Source organism: Siniperca chuatsi, linkage group LG6 (genome assembly GCF_020085105.1).
Source record: "Siniperca chuatsi isolate FFG_IHB_CAS linkage group LG6, ASM2008510v1, whole genome shotgun sequence".
Classification (NCBI taxonomy): Eukaryota; Metazoa; Chordata; class Actinopteri; order Centrarchiformes; family Sinipercidae; genus Siniperca; species Siniperca chuatsi.
The window spans coordinates 6,193,887-6,220,665 of record NC_058047.1 but is presented as its reverse complement, the minus strand read 5'-3'; the positions used below and the strand labels follow the sequence as shown (position 1 = coordinate 6,220,665).

General features: G+C 38.7%; 1 protein-coding gene across 3 annotated transcripts; it reads left to right on the top strand.

Annotated features, from left to right (window-relative positions):
• The first annotated feature begins 103 nt into the window (after window positions 1–103).
• LOC122878181 (phosphatidylinositol 4,5-bisphosphate 3-kinase catalytic subunit alpha isoform-like) lies at window positions 104–25,230 on the top strand. 3 transcript variants are annotated; one of them, XM_044200631.1, is made up of 26 exons: window positions 104–529; window positions 1,005–1,064; window positions 6,402–6,508; window positions 6,821–6,989; window positions 7,507–7,633; window positions 8,090–8,299; window positions 8,714–8,808; window positions 8,969–9,124; window positions 9,856–10,101; window positions 11,266–11,351; window positions 12,109–12,214; window positions 14,303–14,455; window positions 14,627–14,761; window positions 18,432–18,556; window positions 18,950–19,031; window positions 19,226–19,390; window positions 19,751–19,854; window positions 19,997–20,168; window positions 21,128–21,228; window positions 21,367–21,488; window positions 22,032–22,110; window positions 22,251–22,421; window positions 22,750–22,867; window positions 23,658–23,809; window positions 24,313–24,475; window positions 24,625–25,230. In XM_044200631.1, exons 3-26 carry the CDS (start codon window positions 6,453–6,455, stop codon window positions 24,730–24,732), a joined length of 3,201 nt encoding a protein of 1,066 aa, XP_044056566.1. In that variant the 5' UTR covers window positions 104–529; window positions 1,005–1,064; window positions 6,402–6,452; the 3' UTR covers window positions 24,733–25,230. The 3 variants fall into 3 exon arrangements, with proteins under 3 accessions (XP_044056566.1, XP_044056564.1, XP_044056565.1); XM_044200629.1 differs by having other exon boundaries at window positions 21,122–21,228; XM_044200630.1 differs by lacking the exon at window positions 1,005–1,064 and having other exon boundaries at window positions 21,122–21,228.
• Window positions 25,231–26,779: the final 1,549 nt, after the last annotated feature.

Genomic DNA, 26,779 nt, shown 5'->3' with positions numbered 1-26,779 from the left:
GAATCTAAAAAAAAAAAAGGTTTTGTGGTTTGAAACATGAGGCAACATGTTATAAGCTACCACTAATATACCACACCGATAAATCACACACAGTTTCACTCTCTCTGCATGTGGTGTGTTTGTGTGTTAGAGGAAGGGAGGAGGGCCCCAGACAGACAGCGTGGCTGCATTGCCGCAGCAAGACAACTTGTCCAGTCGAGCAGCAGCTCAGCTGCTCATAACATCCTCAGGACGAGCCCTTCTGACTGGACATTTTGGACATATGTTCTGTAACTGTGCACCTTACATCTCACAACACAAGCGGATTTATTGTCGGAGTGGAGTAACGGCTGCTGTCACGGATAGCTGACACAGAGGCTGACAGACGTCAGATAACAGCCTGCTTTGCCCGGCACCGGGAGCCACCAACCGGCCGTTGGGAACCGGAGGGGTTGGCTAGCTGGAAAGCTAGCTAACTGGCATTAGCTGGGGAGAGCCCTTCAGACCAGCATCCTCAAACCCTTCGCTGCGTTGTCGCCAACTTAAAAGGGTAAGCCATTATGCTAAATTAATTATATTTGTACCTTTCAGCAGACAAATGGCTTGTGTTTAATGTTGGTAACATATTTTCCAGCAAGGAGATGACTGGCTCAGCGTTAGCCGTTAGCTAATGAACAAGAGAGCTAGCTAACGTTAACAATTGCCAAACTGGTGGACATGAATCGAAAGAGATGTTTGTGGTAACCAACGTTAAGACAGAGCCGACATGGGTAGAGTGGTTGTTAGCTAATTACCTAGCTAGGTTATTTCATAGGCTATATATATACTAACTTATATTATTATATCGAGAGCTCACAGTGTTGTGTAAGTTAGCTGTCATCTCTGAGCTGTCATTCCCAAACACCCAACGTTAGCTAACCTGCTGCTGGTCAGTGTGAATCACGCGAACTGCCATAGTTGCAGTGTGTGTGATGTTTTTTGTGTGTTTTAATTTCCTCTCCTCCCCACACATATCTCTGTGACAGCGTGAAGATGGATTGAAACATGAAGGGTGGAACTGTCCCATCATCACTTCTCTCATTTAGGTATGCTTCAGAAATTCCTCTCTCCATCTGAAAGAATTACACGTCTTCTGTTGACTGTCCAGCAAATACATTTTATATACAATGTTGTTTTTTGTCCTGTAACTCACAAATTAAATTGCAAAGATGATTTAATGGACAAAATGAAATAGAAAATCGATCATGGTTTCACAAGTGTTTTCTTAAAACCACTTTGTTGTGTAATATGTTGCAACTGGCCAAACCTTCTGTTTACCACACATATATTATGTGTTGTAGAGACTGAGCATATGTGTGATCTTGCCACTGCTAGCCTACATAACTAGTTGTGCATTTTTCTTTCAGTATTCACAGCAAGCTTGTGTCTAGGCCAATGTTTCCCCACTCCCCACATCCTGTGTTGTGAGGAAGCTTCCTCTTTTGTCCTAAAGTGCTTAGCTGCATCCTGATCAGGGTCACAGATCACAGAACTGCTCAATGGGTGGTTTGTTCTAACTCAGGGTTTACTGTTTTAGCTTGTTTTTGTACATATTCAATGCTTCCCTTCTTTGTAAATTAAGTTTGCTATTTTTCTGTCTCATTAACTATCAATTTCATGCATTTCTGTCTCAGTCACAACTCTTAATTTTAACTGGGTGGACAATTTTCCATCAGTTGGAGGATGATATCTTCTATTTTTCCTCTCCATTGCTCCTTGTATATCATGTAGCCATTCACCCCCTGGAATGCGTAACCTGGTCAGTTTTGTATTTGTAACAGGGCAAAAAGAGCAGCCCAAGCACCCTTTCCCTTAGCAGCTTCCACCACCTGGGGGTGCTCCCTTTGTGGGATCCCCAATTGCTCGTTGTCTGATAATCAATTCAATTCAATTGTATTTATATAGCGCCAATTCATAACAGAAGTTATCTCATTGCACTTTTCCTATAGAGCAGGTCTAGACCGTACTCTTTATAATATTCTTTACAGAGACTCCACAAATCCCACCATGAGCAAGCATTTGGCGACAGTGGCAAGAAAAAACTTCCTTTAAGAGGCAGAAACCTTGGACAGAACCAGAATCAATGGTGGGCGGCCATCCACCGTTGCCATGTTAGGTTTTGAGAGAGAAAAGGGGGTTTAGAAAGAGAGAGAGAGAGATGGAGAGAGAGAGAGAGGTTTTGGTGGTGGGGGAAAGGGAGGCACAATGCAAATACCACCTGGAATTTTTTAAGTAGTATAAATGTAATTGTAGTGTTAATATTAATAGATTAATAATAATAGACCAAATTACCATTTCATTTTAGAGCATTTTTTTAAGTCAATCAAGGACATATGCAGACTTATTTAAATTACTGAAAAAATCTGAGATGTAGACTGTAGACTGTCTTTATTGTTATTTCAACCATATACAGCTAGTACACAAAGAAATTAAACAACGTTTCTCCAGGACCATGGTGCTACATCGAACAACACAGAGCCACATGAGACTACACAGAATCAACTAAGACTACACAAGACTACATAAAATGCATGTGTGCAACCATGTACAAACAGCACAAGGCCGTGCAAAAATACTAAGACAATGTGGGTGGTGAGTCAGAGGCTAAAGTGCTCCAAAGACAGAAAAAAGATTTAAACCTACTGCCATGTCATGGATATGCCCTGTGGTGTCCTCCCAGTTTGTCAAACCCCCAAAACATTTCCAAAGTCTGGTGCAGGAGGGCATCTTGCCAGGTGCCTTAACCACTCCATCTGATCTTGGACCTGGGGCAATTTTCTTGCGTGCCTCAACTCCTGGTAGATAGAGCTGGGGGATATGAAAGTAATAGCCTATTGGTATTGTAAAATGAAATGAGATAACGTGGGATTTTGAGTATTATATTGACAGATGTTAAATGTTCTTTACTAGTCTGAAAGGCTGCATTACAGTTAGACGATACAATAACCTTAACTTATTTGAGTGCTCTAGTTGAGTGAAATGAACAATAAAGGCTTCTACCTGCTTGGCCACTAAATTCTTATGCTATTTTGCAAATAGTATTCACCACCCTTACTTGAGAAATTAGATAAGATATTGTTCGAATGCACCAATAGTTCCTTGATCTGTTCATAAAAATGCTGCAGTAATCTAGTGTAATGATTGAGATGCCAGTGATGCCTTTTTTGGTGATCTTCAGTATAGTTTGTCATATTCTCATAATGTTGTAAGACAGACCTAGTCAAAGTGAGGAAACACCAAGAAAGTACATGACAGTACAGCGCTGTTTCAAGGGCGTGTGATTTGTCTTCTAGATTATTAGTACTGGGTATTTTTGCTCAAAATATCTTGTTGTACTTAAGATGTTAAACTAATATAGTCTAGACTGCTAATACAATCCAGGCAGAGTGCGAACCACAAAAACTATAAGAAGGGCAACAAGACACTCCTTGTACAGTAATGAATGAAAGATGGATATTGGCTTGATGAATTATATGATCTGTTAATAATAATGATTGATTTTCTTCTCGTCCTGATTGTATTTCTGAGAATTGTTTATGGCCATAAGTTGGCTGAAGGTTAAATTAAGGCATCATGTTGTAATTTTTTAAGAGCCCATGCAAACACATTCTTTCCCATCACTGTGTCACAATCTGCAGTTGAGTCACTGTGTTGTTTTTGTGTTTGTGAGTGTTGGACCTGAGCGGTCTGTCTAAAATAGTTGTGTCTATAAAATCCCCCAAGACCTAGCCTGGGAACCAGACAAATCTGCGAGCTCATATTTTATTTGCTCTGGCAGATGCGTCTGGTCCTCCTCCCGTTCAGGCAACCGTTTATCTAATATGGGGCGGGTTTGATACGATGACCGTACAGAGCGCCGTTGTGGCATTTGCGTAACAAACAAGATGGCTGCTGCTGATGTTCTGTTGAATCCGCTATGGCGTCACTATTTAAACGAACTGGACCTCCGGATTCTGATGGCAAAAACGGCAACACTCGTTCACAGACATATCGATGCTACACCATCACAACTCATCTCTGCACGCTGTAGTCTGTTTACATTTTTCTGTCGTTCAAGCGCTACGTCACACGTTTCGTAGCTCTGATTGGTTGTAGGTCTATCCAATTGCGTCCAGAGGCAGTTTGGTCTGCGAAATCGAAAATGAACTGAGAGGTTTCAGATTAATTCGCATTTGTTAATTGGTCTAGCGATGTCAGGCTACCCAAGGCCCTTTTATTTCCCAGAACTCAATGACAGACAATTGAATGAGCAGGTTTGACTGGTAAAAATACAACTACAGCTAGTAAGCACTTATTTTGGCTAATTTTTCTTTGTGGCGGAAAAAAAAGCCAAAATCGAGTATAGTACTGTACTCGGTAATAACTGACATTTCATAATCTTTTTTTGTTTGCTAGGCGTATATAATATATAATTGCCAGAAGGTAGACATATCACATTCGACCTGTTTTAGACCTGCATATGTACAAAGACTTTTACAAAAAAGCATTTTAGTATCCATGTGTTGCTAAGGAATGGGAAATTTTTCATTGTATTATCTGCTTTAAAAGCTGTATTAGTGTATATTCATCTTCTGTAAATGAGAGCACTTAGCTAGGGTGATAAGAAGTGAACATTTAAAGAGACTAGGCTTACTTTTATTCCATTTCACAACAAAGGTCATCCTCCAGAAATGAAACTGTCATGCTTTATTGTAAAAGATCTGTTTTGATTACCTGAAGGCCCCTCTGTTCTCAAGTTTAGGCCTCTTTTAGGCATTTATTTACAATATATAATATATTTTCATTATAGGGCTTCTATAATCTTATAGTTGGTATTGGTGTGGATGTGTTGTAGCATTGGGAATAGTTAGAATTTCATTCAGTATTTATTCTGGGTGCTACGACTTGATTATGTGTGGTGTAAGAGACATATAGAATTCTTAATACCCAGATGTGTAAGCATGGGCCGGAAAGGCTTGGGATGAAGGTCTTTTGCTGGATTTGATTTCAGTCAAGTTATCAGTTAGTCGCTTGGCCTGGCTGAATTCCTTACTTCTTTTGACTTTGCATTTAGTATCCATTGTTGAGCCAAGTGCTATTCAGTGAAAAAACCCATCGAAGTCTGAGTTTGGAAGGGACCTTTTCAGATTGGATTGGATCTGAACAAAAAGAAGGGCCAACATCAGATGGATAAACAGCTCATACACATCTGCCTGTGTCTCCCCAGTCCTACAGAAGAAGGGTTTCTCTCAGGATTGTGCCACAGGGTGGAGCTGAGTTATCACCAGCAAATGATATTGCAGACTGAAGTTTGACTTGCTAATAAACGGACTAGAAATTTTACAAGATGATGCTTTAAATATAGGAGACAGTTGATCGGAACAAACAATATGATTTGACCCCAATCTGAGAAATTGAGGGCATAATACTAATTTCATCTTGACATGAGATTGTTGGACTAAACAGACATGATTTGCAGGATGAGTTCAAATTTATTTTCTTTCAAGAGACCACTGGGAAACTATTTTTATGTCTCTACCTTAAGTTAATTGTTCAGTGTGACAGGAGTGGTAAGATAAAGTCACTGCTTTTATTTCAGTTGAAAGTACATGTTTTACAACTCAGAGGTGTAAAACTGCCTCTTACTGTAGATGTTTCACATTGCTTTTACTTTGGGGACAAGTAGAGATGCCTTCCAGCCTGGTCTTTAGTTGTATGGGTCTCTGTGATCACCCACTTAATGTGGGTCTAAAGTAATGATAAAATGTTAGTTAAATCCGTATACCAAAAAAGACTTCTGTACTGTAAATGCAGCCTGTTGGTAAGATACACTATGCCAGTTTTACACATGCCATGGATACTGTGCAGTCAGTCACTGTCTTGCTGCTGTGTGCTGACATGCTTGTTGTCTTTAACTGAGCATAGCTGAGCCCCTAGCCACAGCGAATAGGCAGGACTGTGGATTCACCGTTCTCATGTTGAGCCAAAAGTCACCAGAATTGTCGTTGGGCAACTTTTTTGAAATTAAGTCGCCAGATCTAGAAAGTGGCAAAACAGTGGTTGCCTAATCAGGTCACTAAAATTAATATTTTTTAAATAAATTTGTTTAATTGAGAAGTCACAAGGCACATAAACAGCTGCTCAGTTGGCAGCACTGTGAGGTGGTTTCATGTGCACCCACTGGGTCACCTTGAAAGTGTAGCACATGCACCTTTTGAACAATGTGTGTCAGTTGGCCAACCCTGCTTCTGACAGAAGCATCAAGTAAACTGTATTTAATAAACCAACTGCACCCTGATTTTTTTACATTAAGTATCACCACTGGGGCTTAAGTCTAACAGGGCTTTCAGTCTGCTTTACACTATGAGGGTCAGAACTTGCTTAAAAGTGTTCTTATCTTTCAGGTTGTGCTCTGCAGCTTAACTGTGTGACTGAGCTGGGAGACAGAGAGGAAGATGCCTCCAAGGCCGTCCTCAGGGGAGCTATGGGGCATCCACTTAATGCCTCCCAGGTATGACACTCTGGATTCTATTGTGGATATAAATGCATTTTGTAATTTTTATTGTGTACCCATGTACTTGACAGGCTTAATAGCCTGTCAATTTCCTGTTATTGCAAATAAATACAAAAAATCTCCAAAATCTATGCCTATGTATTTATTACATGATTTAGTATTCAGTTATTGTTATTATATTATTTAGTATATATATTCCTTATTGAATGTTAAGGAATTCTAAACAGTGTGAAATGCCCAAAGAGGGCATATTAAGTAATAATTAGGTTAGTCATCAACATTGTATAATGATGCTGAGTGTGACTATAGGATCCTGGTAGACTGCCTGCTGCCCAATGGGATGATTCTGACCCTAGAGTGTCTCCGTGAGGCCACGCTCATCACCATCAAACATGAGCTGTTCAAGGAGGCCAGGAAATACCCCCTCCATCACCTCTTACAGGAGGAGACATCCTACATCTTTGTCAGTGTTACACAGGTAAGAACACTCAATCTCAATTTGAATATCTGGTAGGCAGAGGCGTCCATCTAAATGAGTAAACATAACGGACATCCATTATTGAAAGTTTGATGGAACAACCCCAGACAGCTGTTTATAAAGGAGACCAGAAATTTATCTGGAGCTGCCAAAGCTGCAATAGGTGCTAATGCAAAGAAATAAGTCTCTGCAAATTATCATATGCTGTACTTGAAATAAAGCCAATGTGTTCATGCTGCCTGAAAATTATAGGGAAACCCTGCCTCCACTTTGTTGTGAATGGAAGGCTCACAAAAATAAGTAGTTCACATCTTGCTTGCCTCTCAAAACTGAACACATCTTATCTTTAGAAAATGCTTCCCTGTGCTTAAAAACACACCATGCTTTGCACTTTTCCAAAACATCAATTCTACGCCTGCAGGCAGGCCATCAGCACTTACAGCAAATCACCTTTGGCTTTCATGAAAACAGAAAGTGGAATATTGAACACAGCCTCTGTTTTTTTTCCTGCCTGCAGGAAGCAGAGCGGGAGGAGTTTTATGATGAGACACGGAGGCTGTGTGACCTCAGACTCTTCCAGCCCTTCCTCAAGGTCATTGAACCAGTTGGCAACAGAGAGGAAAAGATCCTCAACAGAGAGATTGGTGAGAGGTTCTTCTCCTCTGAAAGCATTGGTTCTGTTGTAGCCTTGGTTTGATTTTGTGTAGTAAAAAAGTGAATTAATGACAAATTCAAAATACGTTTTCTTGTTCTCAGCTTAAATTTTAAGCGAAAATTATTGTTTAATTTGCTAGATACTTTATTTATAGTTAATCTTAATCTTTTTCTTTCATATAAATGGAAAAGACAAAAGATGCAAAAAAAATTTAGTAAATTACTAACCGTTTAGCTGAAGCATGTTATTAGGCTAATTTTAGCTTGATGTAATAAGCAGAACTGATGTTCTAAAGCTACTTACATTTGTTTTGGATTATTGTTTTGAATGTTTTAGGAAACTACAGTCGATAGAGGAGGAAAACATTATTTTATTGTATCTATAAACGGACCAATCTAGCCAAAATTGCCTTAAAGGACACTGGCTCTTCTTTCTATTCTGTCAGGTTTTGCCATTGGTATGCCTGTGTGTGAGTTTGACCTTGTGAAGGACCCCGAGGTTCAGGACTTCAGGAGAAACATCCTGAATGTTTGTAAAGACTCTGTGGAGCTGAGAGATGCCAGCGGACCCCACAGTAGAGCGCTGTATGTTTACCCACCCAATATAGAATCCACACAGGAGCTTCCCAAACACATCTATAGCAAACTGGACAAAGGTAGGAAACAGCCTTTTCAGTGTCAAATCTAACCAGTATCGCAGGAAAAGAGAAAAATAAGAATCTTCGGAAATAGAAAATGTATCTTTTTCTGTTTTGGTTGTCTGATCAAGCCTATGATTATTATTTTTGAGAAAATAAAACACAAAGAAAACACTTAAAGACAACAGGAGGCCAACGTGGAGCAAGAGATGAACATTTTAGCCTCCCATCAATACTTAACCACTACTAGCCAGCCTTTATAATGGATAGGAGCTACAGTAATGAGCACGGCAATCAATTAATTGATTGAAGTGCTATTAGTGTGATGCTATTGTATTAAAACATTACTTGTAAAAGAAGCACAGTAATCCATACACCTGACCTCAGAATGAACAAAGGTGTCATGTCAATCTGTGTTTTTTTTTTTTGTAGGTCAGATTATTGTCGTGATTTGGGTGATTGTTTCTCCAAACAACGACAAACAAAAGTATACATTGAAGATCAACCACGACTGCGTGCCTGAACAGGTGGGGTGAACATGCACTAAAATGAAAAGACAATGAGTCAGTCATGAGCCACACTATATAGCACCTTTGATTTTAAATTCGACGTGAGGAAATTGAAGGGTGTCACTATAGGCCTTACGATAGTCTAATGTAGTCTGTCTGCATGTATCTTGTCCTAAAGGTGATTGCAGAGGCCATTCGTAAGAAGACACGCAGCATGTTGCTGTCACCAGAACAGCTAAAGATGTGTGTTCAGGAATATCAGGGTAAATACATCCTCAAAGTTTGTGGCTGTGATGAGTACCTGCTGGAAAAGTACCCCATCAGCCAGTATAAGGTAAGTGATATATGGGCAAAAATTTATTTCGGGCAGTTCATTAAAGAAATTAAGAAAACATAAAATTTGTGAGAATTTAGACCTTACATGGCATGAAAATGTATGAAAAATAATTTCTACAGGTAGTAAATATTTTCTTTATAATTTCAGTGATTTATAGCAAACATTTGTTTAACAAAACAGTGCCAACATTGCTGGCTTACATGAATGAAGAGTTGGAAATACTTAGTTTAATGGCTCAAAGAGAAAAATTAGCAGGCATAGTTGGGGGCTATCTGTCTGTCTGAATAGAAAGCCAGCAGCATATTTTCTGAGATGAAAAAAAGTGTATGAAAAATTGAGAAGTGTCCACTCATTTTTGCAACATTGCATTTTTGGCTTCTGCTAACCTGCTGGATCAGGCTCAGAGTTGTTCCAGGACTTTTTTGATAAATCCGTATCAGGGTACAGCTAAAGCCTAATCCATTTCAGATTCTTTATTTGTTGTAACCATTGTGGATATGGCAAAACAATATTGTCTTTCATTAAAACATTAGAACCATTTCCTCATGCATGGTGAAGTGAGCCCATGCTCAGAGTCTGAAGAAATTCCATGTGAGCCAGATCAAAGTAGAAGATGCACAAAGTGTCACTGTTTGCTCTACAGTCACACGGCGGCTGCTGGATAATGACCAATTTTCATCACTGATTACACTCTGTGTCATTCTCTCTCTCTGTCTCTCTCCCTCTAGTATATCCGTAGTTGCATCATGCTGGGCAGGATGCCTAACCTGATGCTAATGGCTAAGGACAGCCTGTACACCCAGTTGCCTACAGATAACTTTGTCATGCCGTCATACTCTCGACGCATCTCCACGGCAACATCCTATATGAATGGCGAGGCAGCTGCCAAGACGCTGTGGACCATCAATGGAACCCTGCGAATACGAATCCTCTGTGCCACCTATGTTAACGTCAATATACGGGACATAGACAAGGTGGGAATATACCATGGGATGATATGAAAATTTCATGTCATGATTATCCTGACCAAAATAATTGCGATTCACGATATTATTCCGATAATCATCAAAATATGCTTAAAACTCTTAAAATGGCACTGGCAATGGAATCACTTTACCTTACACTTTGTTAAGAAACATATTTTTATTGCATCACAGATAGGACACACATCTTTTTAGTGCACATCCTTTTGAAAAACAATAATAAAACAACTTAAATAAGGTAAACATAAATAATAAGCTCCCCCTGCATAAATAAAGGATAAATAAAAAAAATAGCAACATTGTGCGAGTCTGTTCTTTGTTACATGATAATTCCTGTATTATTTAAACCAGGCTCTTTTTTACTTCTCTACCAATAATGTCAAATGGTACAGACCGATTTCATCAATTGCATCAGTATATATAATTTACTTTGACTTAAGAAATACAGGAATTATCCTTTTAACAAAAATAAAATCCATGTGGCATTGGGCTTTTCAAGTCATTCGTGATGATATTCACGATGATCCCGATTCATGATTATCCCATTAATGGAAATTCACCATGATCAACTTATCTTGAGTGTTTTTTTTATCCCGATCCGCGATAAAATTGTATATCGTCCCACCCCTACTGTTGATCATTCAAATTAAATAACAGATTCTTGACTCAAATACTCTATTTTTACATGGATGGTAGGTGAAGAATTGGAGGAATGATCTTTTAGTAATAAAAAAATTGTGAATGGTATTTATTGTATTTTTTGCAGGTTCATGAATAAAAATCAATATATTAAATGCAATTAAGATTTGTTTTTGAGCAATATCAGTTGAATGTTTTTTCAGTTGTGCACATTGTCCAGTCTTCCAACCCCCTCACTTCCCGTGGAAACAAACACTCATTGTCCAGGTCTCGTGTGAACAGAGACCTTTACCAAGGGAAAGTAGCTCTGGTAGCTCATGTTGTTGTGCTGTCATGAATCATTTGTTGAAATGTAACCAGTCAAAACTGCCAGACTGCATGCCACTTAAGTGTAATGACCATTTAACATGACAGCTGTTACACACTATTAATTGTGTACTTCTAAGATAACACGTTTTTTTATTAATGTTTTTTTGTTTGTCTTTGTTGCATTTTGCTTCTCTTGTAAACTTATAGATATATGTGAGAACAGGCATTTACCATGGAGGTGAACAGATGTGTGACAATGTCAACACACAGAGGGTACCCTGCTCTAACCCCAGGTAACTATCCACCCTTCATTACAATACCTTTTAATTCATAACAGCTGCCCCTTAATCAAGGTCCCTTTATAATAATAAATTTACTTGTGACGAGCCTTTCTTAATATAGTTACAAATTGCTTAAACAAACAATGTGAGAGTCAGTAATTATACAGTGAAAAGTAAAACCAGGAAAAATTAGATAAAATGTGATAAATCAATTATGTTACACAATAATGGAAATAACTACCACCTTAATTCACTTTCTCAGTATTTCACTGATAGACAATTGCTTTAGACAATTTACATTGATAATTTGCTTTAAGCAGTCAAAGGCAGGAGGGTAAAGTTACCAGTTTAGTGCTTGCTAGCAACACTAAACTGCTGTATTACATTACTGTTAAACCTAAGCCTTGGTCCAGTCTTACACCTAGGTAAAAAGAATACTGTCTAAACTATGTATGCCTGGTAGAACAGTCTTCATATTAAAATAATTTTGACATTGAGGTATCTTTTGCTATGTTTCACTTCCTAAATTTTGTTGCTGAAAGTATAGGCTCAGCTCACCCCTGTCTAATAGCAGTGTAAGGTTTCTGAGCATTGTGTTTTCTATCATTGGAACCACTTTGGTGTAGAATTAGGTGTCCCAGCTCTCTGCAGGTCCTCTTTTTTGGTGGTTGTAGTTTGCTTTGTAGGCCTATATTTGAGATTGTTTCTGGTTCTTTTTGTTGGCCCTGTCTCTTAAATGATCTGTGTCTCTTTCATTCTTTATCTACAGGTGGAATGAGTGGCTCACCTATGATATGTACATCCCAGACATACCCCGTGCTGCCAGACTCTGCCTCTCCATCTGCTCTGTCAAGGGCAGGAAGGGAGCCAAGGAGGTAGGATAGAAATCAGTGAAGGAAATGACTCCACAGTGCAACTTAAGTTGACAGGATGTGGACATGCAAAAACAGGAAGTTTTTTACTAGGCCATTTGGATATCACCGTTCCATTTTTAGCCATTTGGAATGATTATGGAAAAGTAAAATACTTTGCCCCGAAGTTTCACAAGGGGAAAATGCAACAGTATACTGTTGAATTGAATTGCATATTTGTGAATAGTGAAAATGGCATTTTATGATTTAAAACACACACAAAAAATCTATAACAGGGCACAACAAATCAAGTATGAACTCATTTTAGCCAAAGGAAGCTATTATCTGATCATACAAATACCAATAGCAGTATGCTGTATTACAGATAGGCAGAGAGTGCTATAGTTGTCACAGTCTAAAGATAGCAGAGAGCAGATGACCATGTGTCTAAAGTTTTATTTAACACTGGCATGCTAACCCATCCTGGAGATACTTATATTGTATAGGTACATTTTGTGTGTTTGTGTGTGTGTGTGTGTTATCATGTGCTGGTATTGGTACATGAACCTACCTTACTCTGTCAGTCTGTCTTGTGTATAGTATATGTGTCTAAGGTGAATGGGAGCTGTGGTATCATCTTTGGTTCTGTTTAATTACTAATCAGCCATGGGCACTGTGGTGGCTGAAAACATCAGCAGAAGGGACTTTTCCATTCATGTTAGAATATGTTTCACTTGTGCAAGCCACATTGATGGCATGTTGTGAAAGAGGCTAATTGTTCTCTCTCAAAAATCAAAATATGGCCAGTAAAATTAGCAAATGAATACATTAAATTTAAAACATAAAAAGTGTCATGCTTTTTTGATGTCATAAAAAAATCTATTTTGTAGCATAGTAACATTCTAGATACTTTCATCTGATTTACAATAAAAAGAATGACTGTCTGTACATTTTACTCTATGTTTAGAAACCATGTGTGGTAAAACTTTTCAGAGTGTGTCAATGTTTTTGTTCATTTGGTCTGATACTTGTAACAGACACCCACACTGATTTTTCTTACATCTCTCTATGGTGGAAAAGCTGAGAGAGAGAGAGAGGTGTGTGTGTGTGAGTGTGGAGTGGATCAGTGTATGCCAGACATGGATATTGTAACGGACACCTGGGGTGAGTCCTGTCCCATACTGCGCCATGCTAGGTTGAGGTCAGGTTAGCGGATGCTCTTTCATGCCCTGCCTGAATTAAAGAAACACTTCTCTACAGCAGCCTTTTGTTCCAGCATTACTAAAAATAGGTGCATTTTGACTGGCTGTCTGCATGATACTCTGTCTGCCTCACCATGTTGCCCTTTGTCACCTGGTTCCATCGCTGCCCCTTAGTGATGTTATCTTGAACATTTCCTTAGCCTTTGTGAAGGCTTACATTGTACCTTTGGTAGATGGAGTACTGCAGTTTAAAGATTGTTTGATAACCTGTAAATGTTTTATTTTTTATTTTTTTTATCCTGATAATCGAAACTAATTTCTGTTAGTGTAAACCAACACATTGAAGGCAAATAAACAGCATCCAAAAGAGCATCTCCTCTATCTGACCTACCGAAAATAAAACTTAACCTCAGAAATAGGGAAATGCCCAGCACGCCCGACCAATAGAGAGTTTTGTCAGAATGAGCAGTGCACGATCAGTTTTGATAAGTCCAGTAAGTCATTGGGAAAGTTGCATCTCAACAGGTTTAAAGACATGAAATGAGTTTAGCTGGACTGAGCAGACAACTGAGCTATAAATGTTAACCTGTGGATGTGTTATCTGTGCTTTCACTTGGCTAAAGTACTTTTTTGTTTTTATTATAACCACTGACTATTGTATGAGTGTATTGTATCATGTTGTATTTGATAGAGACCTTTTCTGAGTTAGTGCTTTTAATGTGTCCTTGGCATAAGCAAACCTTAATGAGATCACATGCTAAAACACTGAGTCACAGAATATGCTGGTGTTAAAAGCCTCCATTGATTCACAATGATTCACCATCTGTGTTTGTGTCTGTTTTTCCCATGAGCTTCTCACATCCAAACAATATTTCTCTCTCTATTTCCCTACTTCTCTCTCTTCCTTTAGGAGCACTGTCCATTAGCTTGGGGTAATATCAACTTGTTTGACTACACTCACACTCTGGTGGCCAACAAGATGGCTCTGAACCTCTGGCCTGTCCCTCATGGCCTTGAAGACCTCCTCAACCCCATAGGAGTCACTGGATCCAACCCTAATAAGGTATTAAAATTCAGCATCTTTTGCACTGTACATGCTCTGTTTCATATGGGAACTGTACCAGAAATGGGGCAAAAGAAAGTTAACAGGTTTCTATATTTAATTGAGAGTTTTGACTGTGAGAATCCGTAATTGACACAATGTGATAATATTCTTTTAATCTCTGTTGTCCAGGAAACCCCATGTCTGGAGCTGGAGTTTGACCACTTTAGTAGTCCAGTCAAATACCCAGATATGAATGCAGTAGAGGATCATGCAAACTGGACCATCTCGAGGGAACTGGGGTTTAACTACAACCTCTCTGGGCAGGTAATAACATGCTTACCAGCCACTAATCAGTGGGCTGGAAAGATGATGTTTACCTAATAATAATAATAATAATAATAATAATAATTAATAATAATAATGAAACTTTATTTATAGAGCACTTATCAAAACAAAGTACAAAGTGCTTCACAGAGAGAGAAATAAAATACCACAGTGAATGATAAAATACATAAAAATCAATAAAATAAACAGACAGCTCAGGTAAAATCAGGATATGCTTTCTGATAAAAATGCATTTTGAGAAGAGACTTAAAGGAAGACACTGACTCAGACAACCTAATTTCTCCGGGCAGGTTGTTCCAGAGCGTTGAGGCCCTTATGGCAAAAGCTCCGTCCCCCTTAGTTTTCATCCTGGACTCAAGGCGTGAGGAGATAAAATCATGCACAACAGTTTCTGCATCACTAAAATTTAAAATAGATCGGATTTTTGCAACACACCTTGATTGCATTATAGGGACCCCAGAACCCTGTGTTTTCACCCAAGATAACTGTTTTATGTTTTGAAACTCTTTAAAGCACAAGTAAAGACATGTCTGTTAAAGTGACATCTCAAAGACCCGTAGGGAGCTTATAGGTGAGAGGTTGCATGAGCATAAGAGGCCTGGGCCACACAGATGATCAGATAGCACACAGGAGTGGGAGGGGTGTGCACTTTTGAGAACCAAATTAATGAAACACTATTGTACTGGTGACAGACAAGTGGGTGTCAAATCACGCAATAAAGACAAATACATTAGTTGCATTAAAAACATAATAAAATGCATCTTTACCTTAATATTCTCACTGAAAAAAGCAGATTCATTTAGCAAGTAACAGAGCTCAAATACACACTTTTTGAAAATATAATGTGTACAGAGAGAAGATGAGGTAAGTTGTTAATGAAGGTGTTTGAATATCACCGTTCATTAGACTCCTTTGTGGCATGAGATATTTTGACATTGATTTATGAGGCCCTGATGCGTGTGGTTGTATCCTTGCTGAAGGCTTTACATGTATTGACACAATCTGCTAAATTAGTTGTGATGTTAGTGTGTAAATAATGTGAACAGATATGTGTGTTTTGTAAAACACCACATGTAATTATAGTTAGGTGTTATTGAATCTTTTGTATATATATATATACACTACTGCTCAAAAGTTTGGAGTCACCTGTTGATGTTTTTCTTCTTTTGTAGGAACCTGTTCCTATTTAAATCTGCACAGATTTTAATGCTAAGCTTCCAATTTATTTTACCAATGACTGATGCTGATGCTGATTTCTTATATTGGTATTTAACTGTTACTCAGAGGTATCTTTGTCTCTTTCTGCCCTTTCAATTGACAGTCTGGTTAAACCATTGTACAGTGTTTTGTTCTTCATTTACAAAATATTGCTTTTTTTGCAAACCCTTCATACAAAATAACCTCTATTTGTATTCCTCTCAGCCATCTGACTGTACCGAATCAAGCTTTTGTGGCAGGCGACTTCAAACTTTTGAGCGGTAGTTGTATGTTATATGTGAGTGTTTAAGATGTATTCCTTCAAAGAAAGCAATATTCCCTTTAGACTTATCTTAAAAAAATAAGCTTTTTATTAATGCTAGCACACACACACACACACACTTTATTTTCAACATGTCTTATCTGTTTTATTATTATTGTTACTGTTTTTATCTTTTATTTATTGTTGGGTATTTTATTTTTGTATTATTTTAATCGTCTGATTTTATTTGCCTCATTGCAGTCCTGATATGTTTTAATCCGGGTTCAACCATGTAAAGCACTTTGTAACTTTGTTTCAAAAAGTGCTGTATAATAAAGTTTATTATTATTATATCGTAAGAATGGTTGCATTAAACATTATTGGCAGCAACGGTTATAATACACGGCAGTGCCAATTGGTTGGTTGAATGTATGGTTAGATGTCAATAAATGTTATAGCTCTTTTCAGTGTATTTCTGATATTTCACTTATTGAAAACTTTGATATGAGTAAATTTAGGTCAATAAGTGATTCGATAAATGTGGTTAAGTTTCAGCCCAACTATTAACTATTAAACCTCATGGTTGACTTTGTTAACTAAGTTTGTCCCAACACTTTTCATGTGACTCAGTAGTGCCACTGTAAGCTATTGTGTTTAGTTAATCATGATGGTGTTGGTGATGCTGTCTTATCAGATTTCTAGATGATGTGTGGTGTGAGAACCATGACTTCTGATGTGATAATGTGACAAGTGGTTGGAGTTACTCCGCCATGTGAGAGGATGTGAACAGTGTGAGACAATGTGTTAAGTTATTCATGATGTGTGTGTCAAATGTGAGGAGTGCTCAACTCAATACATAGTGTGATGAGAATATCATCCGGCTTGATCCTGGCCAGAAAATAGTTTGATCTTGTCTCATGCACAGTTAAAATCTAAATTAATCATATCGTCATATTTATATTGGACTTGGTTTTGGAGGATGATTGGCCAGGGGACAATAGAGCTTTTCTACAGATTTTGTGCTCTTGGCAAAGTGATGGCCAAAAGGTAGACACTCAAATTCAGGATTTGAGGGCATTGTCAGGGTTGTTAACAGCCTGAACCTTATGCCGAATGTACTCTGGCTGCATCGTGTTCCGACTGTACGCCGGCTCTGTCACGACCACGTTGCAGTTTCAATGTCGACTGGAAAGGTTTCAGAAGTGGAGCATCTGTTATTCTGCAGCTATATTTATTTGGGTTTTACAAGCATAAACGTTTGCAGCTCATTTATATGTGGTAACCAATGTTTTTTGGCTGTATTGAATATAACAACCTTTTTGTTCCTTCTACACATCCCCTGTCATCACAGTTTAAATGTCAGTATAGCTGATCTCACAGCACAGCTCCTGTCATTACACTGTATTTTTGTTTTATTTTGTCTGACTTTATGTCGTGATTGTAAAATAGTGATTTTATCTGCAGCTCAGGAGCTTGGTAATGACTCCTGGTCAACATAGTATTTATGAGCCGTGACCAAATTTCATACTCATTTTGTTGACAGCAGAAATCGAAAAATATGTAAAGGAGAATAACTACCCACGCTTTTCTCCTTTCTCTCTCTCACTAACTACAAACAAAAAAATTGTTTTGCTGTGTATCTGTGAAGATAAAGTCAGAAACAAAGGAAATGCATCATTAAGAATTCATTTCAAGTCAATTGCCGGTAAAGACAGGCATTTTAATACTCTCCAAAGTGAATTTCACGCTTCAGAAACACGAGCTGCTCTGGCAAAAACATACCCAGACTATAATTTGAGCACAGCTTGAACACCGCTTCTCATTTTGCTGACTATAAACGTGATTCCATAATCCAAGGTGTCCTGATGTAGAAAAAAAAATGTGAAGGAAATGCAGCGATTACATATCTTTTTTTTTTATGATTATATTTTTTGGTATTTTTGCCTTTATTCGTATAGTGATAGCTGCAGAGAAAGACAGGAAAGGCGAGAGAGAGAGAGAGAGAGAGAGAGAGAGAGAGAGAGAATGACATGCAGCAAACGGGTTGGAATTGAACCCGGGCCACTGCAGTAAGGAGTCAGCCTTAATGGTCAAGCTCTACCAGGTGAGCTAAACATGAAGGCCAACAGGTTAGTTATGGTAGTGTTAGTAATGTAATAATGCAAGTATTTTCTTTCTGTTGTGTTTCAGAGCAACCGCTCGGCCAGAGATCATGCCTTGACAGAGAGCGATACTGAGCAGCTGAGACAGCTGAGTAACAGAGACCCTCTTTCAGAAATCACTGAGCAGGAGAAAGACTTCCTCTGGAGACACAGGTAACATCCCAACCAGCAAATATGATACTATCCTACTTTACCATATAGCACTTAAAGCATTTATTTATGCAGAGCACATAGAATTACATAGAATGGCATAGATTTCATAGGTCAGACTAGTATGTAGCTGTATGTAAATTCACAGTATGTCACTTGCATAGCCCCCAACCAGATTCAATACAAGCTAATTCTAGTTGGCTGAGACATTTTGTCATTTTTTTAAATTGTTATTCTTAAATATACATTTTGTATAAAAAAGCCAAAATACATTTCTGGGATTAACCGTAACCATGTAATTCTACATGTTAATACATGTATGTAGATATGTAAAAACAACTGCTTGAGACTTAAACTGGGATGCATCACACAGCAGTTACCCCCTTTCTCTACCAGGCACTACTGCATGAACATCCCTGAGATCCTTCCCAAGATCCTTCTCGCTGTCAAATGGAACTCCAGAGATGAAGTAGCACAGGTAATGCCATACCATTTCATACCTGCTTGTTATATAAACACTCTTACATACTTGATCTGTGTTAAGGAAAATTTGACGCAGCTCAGCTGTTCCACAACGTATTTTTAAATGGATTTGGAAAAAATGGAAATAGAAAAAAAACGTTGTTTAATTAGCATTAATTCATATGATTTCTTGGTTTTCATGTCTCCCAGATGTACTGTCTGTTAAAGGAATGGCCATCTATCCGTCCTGAGCAGGCCATGGAGCTGTTGGACTGTAACTATCCAGACCCCATGGTTAGGCACTTTGCTGTACGCTGCCTTGACAAATACCTGACTGATGACAAACTGTCCCAGTACCTCATCCAGCTTGTACAGGTAGGTCTAACAGAGAGTTGGGGCTATTGAGTTCAAGGAAATCATTGACAAAAGAGGGGAAAAGGAAGACATTGAGGAACAAAGAGTACTATGACTCAAGTGGACTGTGGAGTATCTTTCTCCAGCCTGAGTGTCTTTGACAGCCACTGTTATATCTGTTGGAAAGCTTTTGTTTGGCCTGTTCTTGTGCGTTGAAGACTTTCTGGTCTGCCTTAGGTTGTATTTGGTGGTGGTTGAACAGAGACTCCATGGTCGGGAAACATCACAGACTCTGAAATGACTAATCAAACCTCCTCTCTGCATCCCCTCTTGTTCTCTCCTTCCAACTTTCCCTTCCCTCTCTCTCTCCTCCTGTTGTAGGTATTAAAATATGAGCAGTATCTTGACAATCCCTTGGCCCGTTTCCTTCTAAAAAAGGCCCTGACCAATCAAAGGATAGGACATTTCTTCTTCTGGCATCTCAAGTGAGTTACCATCCAGATTGCATATATATCTTGCATGTTTATACACCTTAATTTTTAGAGTCTTTCTAGAAAGCTAGAAACTCATTGTGCCTCTCTGCTTCTCACTCTCTGTCTCCCCCTTCTCTTTGTGGCTTCCTCACAGGTCAGAAATGCACAATAAAACAGTGAGCCAGAGGTTTGGGCTGCTGTTAGAGGCTTATTGTAGGGCTTGTGGCATGTACCTCAAACACCTCAGCAGGCAGGTAGAGGCCATGGAGAAGCTCATTAACCTCACTGACATCCTGAAACAGGAGAAGAAGGATGAGACGCAGAAGGTAAGGAGTATGGCAGCGCACACACACAAAATAAAATATAATATAATATAATATAATATATATATATATATATATATTATATTATTATTATATATATATAAATATATATATATATATATATATATATATATATATATATATATATATATATATATATATATATATATATATATATATATATATATATATATAAATACACACACAGGGACATTGGCATTTATCTTGATCATAAATGCCTTAATTTTACTACATCATCACCTTCATTCACTTCACTTCATTCAGCTTCATTAACTGATCTGTGCCTGGACAATGTCCTACACTGCAGCGCTCCACAGTCATGCGGGTTTATGTTTTGTTTGGCTTCAAAATCCAGTGTCTTGCATGTTTGTAGATGTGACAGGCACACGGGCCTCAGTTACCTGTGTTGCTGTCGCTTATAGTATCAAGTACTGAAGTACAACAATGACACAGCACTGTGATGTGCATGCCCATATAACAGAACAGGATTTTATTTTTATTTTTTTTTTCACAGCATACAAGTCACTATTATGTTGTATGTCGATTTGGTGCTTTTATTAGTTTCCTCAGTGGATTCTCCAGTTAATTGACCCTGTCTTCTTTCTCAACAACTGACAACACACATAAAATTTTAATTATCAGCCATTATTATATTCAGATAGCCTATTAAACACCCAGATTTTATGTGGGATCTGTGTTGTGTTACTCATTCTGAAAATAACAAACATTAGAATGCCAGAACAGTTTGGTCATTATTCATTCAACTGTTTATGGCTTTGTTTAATTCATAATTTACCGTCAGAGTCGTAATACCACACAAATGCAGCCATTTTTAGAAGGATTCTTTGTGGATGTGTGTGGATGTGGTGCGTGCATACACATTTATATGCAAATGCACGTGTGTGTTGTTGTGGTTGTGTGTGTGTCTTGTGGAGGTCCAGATGCGGTTTCTTGTGGACCAAATGAAGAGACCGGACTACATGGATGCTCTGCAGAACTTCACCTCTCCTCTCAACCCTGCGCACCAACTGGGAAACCTGAGGTTGGAAGCAATAATGAATGAGCTATTGAGTGTGTGTGTGTGTGTGTGTGTGTGTGCAGTGGTGTGTATATGTGTATAAGTGGGTTGTGAAAAAAAAAGATTGACATTGTTTAGTAACTTGAATTAATTTGTGCACAGGTTAGACGAATGCAGGATCATGTCATCAGCAAAGAGACCGTTGTGGCTGAACTGGGAAAATCCTGACATCATGTCTGAACTGCTCTTTCAGAACAATGAGATAATCTTCAAAAATGGAGATGGTAACACACGCACACACAGACAAGTACACACACAGCCTGTTAAACCTCATTTTTAACCTTTATTGGCTCCTGAGGGTACCAGAAACTGTTCTGAAACTTTTCTGTCCTTTATGGGAAACCTTTATCTCAAACATGTGGTATTGTTAGCGCTTATGAATCAAAACACTTTTCCCATAAACCCGTCATGGGAAAACTATTGCAAAGATTTGGGCATAAACTTTAACATATTGAAAGTTTTTTTTCTCTCCCTCCTACCACCATATGCCATTGAAAGAAACTCTAAAAGCTTCAGCTCAGTTTGCACGGGAAGACCAGTTCACTCTTCCTCATTTGTGCTGTAAAGCGATTCAGCATATTTCCCTGTCCCAATCCTAAATGCTGACACAAACTGTAAAGTGCTGTTTAGAATTGCAGAGCTACTTGGTATTGGTTGTCCACTATAATCATACTAACTCATCCTTAAGTTGTGTCTGTATAGAATCTGTCAGTATCCCAGGACATTATTAACTGTAACTGTCTTCATTGTGTGTGTTTGTATTGTAGACTTGCGGCAGGATATGCTGACGTTGCAGATTATTAAAATCATGGAAAATATTTGGCAGAATCAGGGACTGGACCTGCGGTACTACTTTCTCACCTATTATCTCAATCTACTGTATATTTCTCTTTCTCTCTGTGTCTTTCTGCTTCCATTTCTTTATTCTCTAACTCTTTCCTGCCTCAGTGCATGGGGCTAAGAAAATCTGTTTTGTGTGTCTCCAGGATGCTTCCCTATGGCTGTCTGTCATTAGGAGACTGCGTGGGTCTCATTGAGGTGGTTCGCAGCTCCCACACCATCATGCAGATTCAGTGTAAAGGAGGCTTGAAAGGAGCCCTGCAGTTCAACTCAAACACTCTGCATCAGTGGCTCAAGGACAAGAACAAGGGCGAGATGTTAGTTCCTCTCTCCTGATATTATTTTTACAGCATCTTTGCAACATTAGACAGTATAGAACCATGTCCATTAGAGTACAGTGTCTGTGGGATCCTAAAAGAAAAATATGGTATTGTTTAGAGTTACAGCCCATTTATTTCTGCCTGCGATTAGTTTTGTGTGTGTGTGTGTGTATATGTATGTATGTATGTATATGTGTGTGTGTACATATATATATATTATATTATATTATATTTTCAGCATTTTCTCATTTCTAATTTCTTTTTAAAATACAACATTAATTGTGTCAATGCTTACTGGTGTGTGTGTGTGCGTGTATTTGTGCAGGTATGACATGGCTGTGGATCTGTTTACGAGGTCCTGTGCTGGCTACTGTGTAGCTACATTTATCCTTGGGATAGGAGACAGGCACAACAGCAACATTATGGTCAAAGATGATGGACAGGTAAAAATGATCTGCTGTACATACACTGTTTGAGATATGATTGACATTTAACCACATACATGCAGAGTGTTTTTTAATAAGGTTAAAGGAAGATCTGACTGGGATTCAAATGTAAATTTATGGTTTGGAGTCAGTGTGCAGGCATTACTCTTTTCTTTGATGCTGGTTTCCAATAGTCTTGCACCTACATGTGATGTGCGTATAACTACGCTTCTACATTCCTTCCCATATAAATGTTGCCCATTTAGCTTTTCTTTTTCTCTGTTTCAGTTGCAGAAATTACTGTTTGTGGACTCATTATAACTCCAGCTCCCTGTAAAATACTTGTAGGAAAAATGTTAATGATGTGGTAGTTCACAATGTCACTGTAGTTTGGAGTATAGAAGAGAGACAGCCAGAAACAGTTGGAGTAAAAAAACTATAGTTAGTTACATTTTAAAGGACTATTCTAAAACATAATCCTGGCTGTCTTGGTCTTGTAGGTGAAGAAGCCAACTAATGTGAAAAAAATAAATAAATATGCAGATTACTTAGTAAGCTTCTTCGTCTAGGCTGCTTTTTTTCTTAATTTAAATGAATTTATTAGGGATTTGTTATTGTCCACTACATATTTGATAAAATGAATACATTTAAGCCAGTACTAAGCAGACTGAATGGCTATACTCATCTCTGTAAGATAACTTGATATTGATGTACAGTATATAGGTTTGACTTTAGAGGAGGTTTACTTGTTAGAGAGAGATACTAAACTTTGACTTACTGGTTACCTCTTTGTTCTGCTCTCTGCCAGTTGTTTCATATAGATTTTGGCCATTTCCTGGATCATAAGAAAAAGAAATTTGGCTACAAGCGAGAGCGAGTGCCCTTTGTACTGACACAAGACTTCCTCATCGTCATCAGCAAGGGTTCACAGGAGTGTGCAAAGACCAAAGAGTTTGAGAGGTACTGCAGCATCTTACCTCTTCTTTTCGCTCATTGTTTCTCTCATCTTCTTTTTTTATCGGCTACCTGCAACTAGTGTAAGTCAGTGTTTTAGTCAGTGAGTAGTTGTTGGCTAGTTGACCCCCAAAACGTTTTCGTCAAGGCTCTTCTCGTCCGATCATGACATACTGCCACCACAAAGGTTTGCTATAGATGTGTTTTTCTTTTAACTGAGTTTAGAGGATGGCATTGTTACAATTGCAGTCAAACTGGAGAGCGCACACACAATATTTTTTATTTTGTAAATATATTGGAATGGAATAGAGGTTTGAATATATTTAGTACAGATTTTTTTTTTTTACTTCAAGCAGCACATTGCATTTTTCTTGCCTCACTTCCCTCAGTTTTGTAAGTTTCCGTTTTTCTCTTGCTGATGTTTGCTGTGACTTCCCTGCACTGCAGCCACTAAACAAATTGTACAAAATGTTTGTCTGTCTCACATTCCCTTTTCCGTCTCCCTCCAGGTTCCAGGAGATGTGTTATAAAGCCTACCTGGCCATCCGGCAGCATGCTAACCTCTTCATCAACTTGTTCTCTATGATGCTGGGCTCTGGCATGCCGGAGCTGCAGTCATTTGATGACATTGCCTACATCCGGAAGACGCTGGCCCTGGAGAAAAGCGAACAGGTAATAAGGCTTTTCTCTCTGCTCATATCCATTCTGTTCTTAGTTTGGGGTATTTATATTGTCTCAAGTCTCACATTTTGCTTTCTGAAACCTCTGCAAGATTATTGCTTCTACTTATGTATTGCTCTCATTTTTTCTGCTTTGTGCAGGAGGCGTTGGACTACTTTATGAAACAGATGAACGATGCTCACCATGGAGGATGGACCACCAAGATGGACTGGATATTCCACACAATTAGACAGCATGCACTAAACTGATCTCCTGCACACAAACAGAAACCACCAGTCCCACCATGGAGTATTTACTTCTGTCAGCCAGCTGTTCAAGTCCAAACCATGCAGCATTAGTCTTTCAAGGAATTTCAGACACCACGCACAGCTCATTGATGATGGAAGTTTGCAGCTTTTTAATTTTTTTCAAACACCATTTCTGTTAATTTAAACGAGGTTCCTGTTTTCTGCATTTTCTTGCCATTATCATCTGTCTTTTTGTGTGGTCTTGATGATGCCCTCACACTATCCTCTGCTTGTTCTGCGTCTACAAGAGAACGTTGTCCTCATGTCCTGGTGAAGATGTGCCCTACCTGGCCGATGCTTGTATCCTTGGCTACTATGTTTCTGCTGTTTTTTTTCCAGGGACAGGAACAAACTGGGCAACGAAGGAAATTGGACCCCTTCCCCTGCTGCTCTTGCAGGAAAAACAGAAATTGGACAAAACGGCGCAAAGAATAAGTATCTGCCAATCTATAAATGTAGCCACAAAGTAAGTTCAACTTGCTGCCCTTCTGCTATATTAGTGCTGCACTGTGGCTCCACCCCAGAAAGGATGTGCTTGGGAATTCTTTTTTTTTTACTCATCACTGCTGAGAAGATAGCGGGCACAAGGAACTGTCTAAATTATCTTACATAATATAAGTGTTAATCAAATTTGTTGTACAGTGCAGGATTACTGCAGTATGGGGGCTTCTATGATGACTACCACTGCACAGTCTTCCACCATCTTTGTGGTGAAGTTGCCCTTCTGAGCTGATTTGGTGTCAGCTTTTAACCCTTTGCGAGGAAGTTTCAAAGCTCAAAAACTGCAGAAGAGCCTCTGGGTTGTTTTGCACAGCTCTGCAGTCTCCCACGGCCTCAATGAAAAAGCACTCCACCCTTGGGAACATTTGTTGGTGGTGCAGCTTTAGACTCTTGCATAAACTTCAGGGTGATGATGCCTCTCCATCAAAAAACAGCACTTAGAAATACCAGAATAATATACAGATTTATTATGACTTTTTAAATTTATTTATGTATCTAGTTTCTTTCAGTTTCTACACAGGCAACTCTCTCTCCAGAAACACACCATTGTTTGTGTAAATACAGTTTTTTGTATTTGTGTTCACCTATTTGCTTCCCTCTAGCCTCTTCTGACAACGAGAACAACAACTCTCCCCTCTTTTCTCAATTATAGAGTTTTGCTCATATTCATAAATGAAGACTGCTGATGCATTTTTTGCCACCGTCACTTTTAAGTTAAACATCTCATTAGACCTTATCAGTAGTAGCCCAATTTGTTTTAATGTGGCTAGTTTGCAGCCCTACTTGGAATTTTAAGAGTAATTTGTTTGGCAATGCAAAATGGCGAGAGTCAAAGTGCCAGTCTCACATTTTATGAATAATGGGACCTATTTTAAGCCTCTGGCTGTCTGTTTTGACGGCAAGCAGAGGCACAGGGGAATGTCTCGTCTTCCTGTTGATAAAATGCCTTGGCGTCACAGCACAACACTCCACAACACTGCACACTGCTAAGCCCTACAAACTCTTTGTATTTGTATTTCTAGCCATGTTAGTTTGATGGTCTTTAGCATGCCCCCCTTTAGAATGTCCTTAAAATGTTGACTCATTGACAGTGCATTTTAACTTGTGTTTATCACACATTTGGTGGATACACCTTTCACTGAGCCCATGACCCTGCCAGTATTTGAGCCATGCCTTCTGTTGCCAGGCACCGTTAAAGCCATGCTCTACAACTTTTTGTTAGAAGCTTAAATTTTACAGATTTAAGCTTCAGAAACAGAAACATTTGAGCATTTATTTGCTGAGGAGCGAATGTAGTATTAGAAAAGAGCCCCTCGAGCCCCTGACGCCCTTACAGTGTACCTAGAAAGACATTTGGATGTGCCCATAACTAAATTATTATCTTAGTAACTCTACAGTATGAAACTCAGTCTGCCAGTTCAACTGTTGATTGTATTGAAAAGCCAAAGTTGTGGTCTGTTCTGATGTGGCGCACATGTGTGATGTCCTATTATTGCAGCATTAATGT

What these genes read in the sequence shown, in the direction of transcription:
- LOC122878181 (XM_044200630.1), top strand. Translation starts at nt 6,453, where the DNA reads ATGCCTCCAAGGCCGTCCTCAGGGGAGCTATGGGGCATCCACTTAATG. An exon ending in GATCCTCAACAGAGAGATTG is followed by an intron (nt 7,634 to 8,089) that starts GTGAGAGGTTCT and finishes CTATTCTGTCAG; the next exon opens with GTTTTGCCATTGGTATGCCT. An exon ending in AATCTTCAAAAATGGAGATG is followed by an intron (nt 21,489 to 22,031) that starts GTAACACACGCA and finishes TTTGTATTGTAG; the next exon opens with ACTTGCGGCAGGATATGCTG.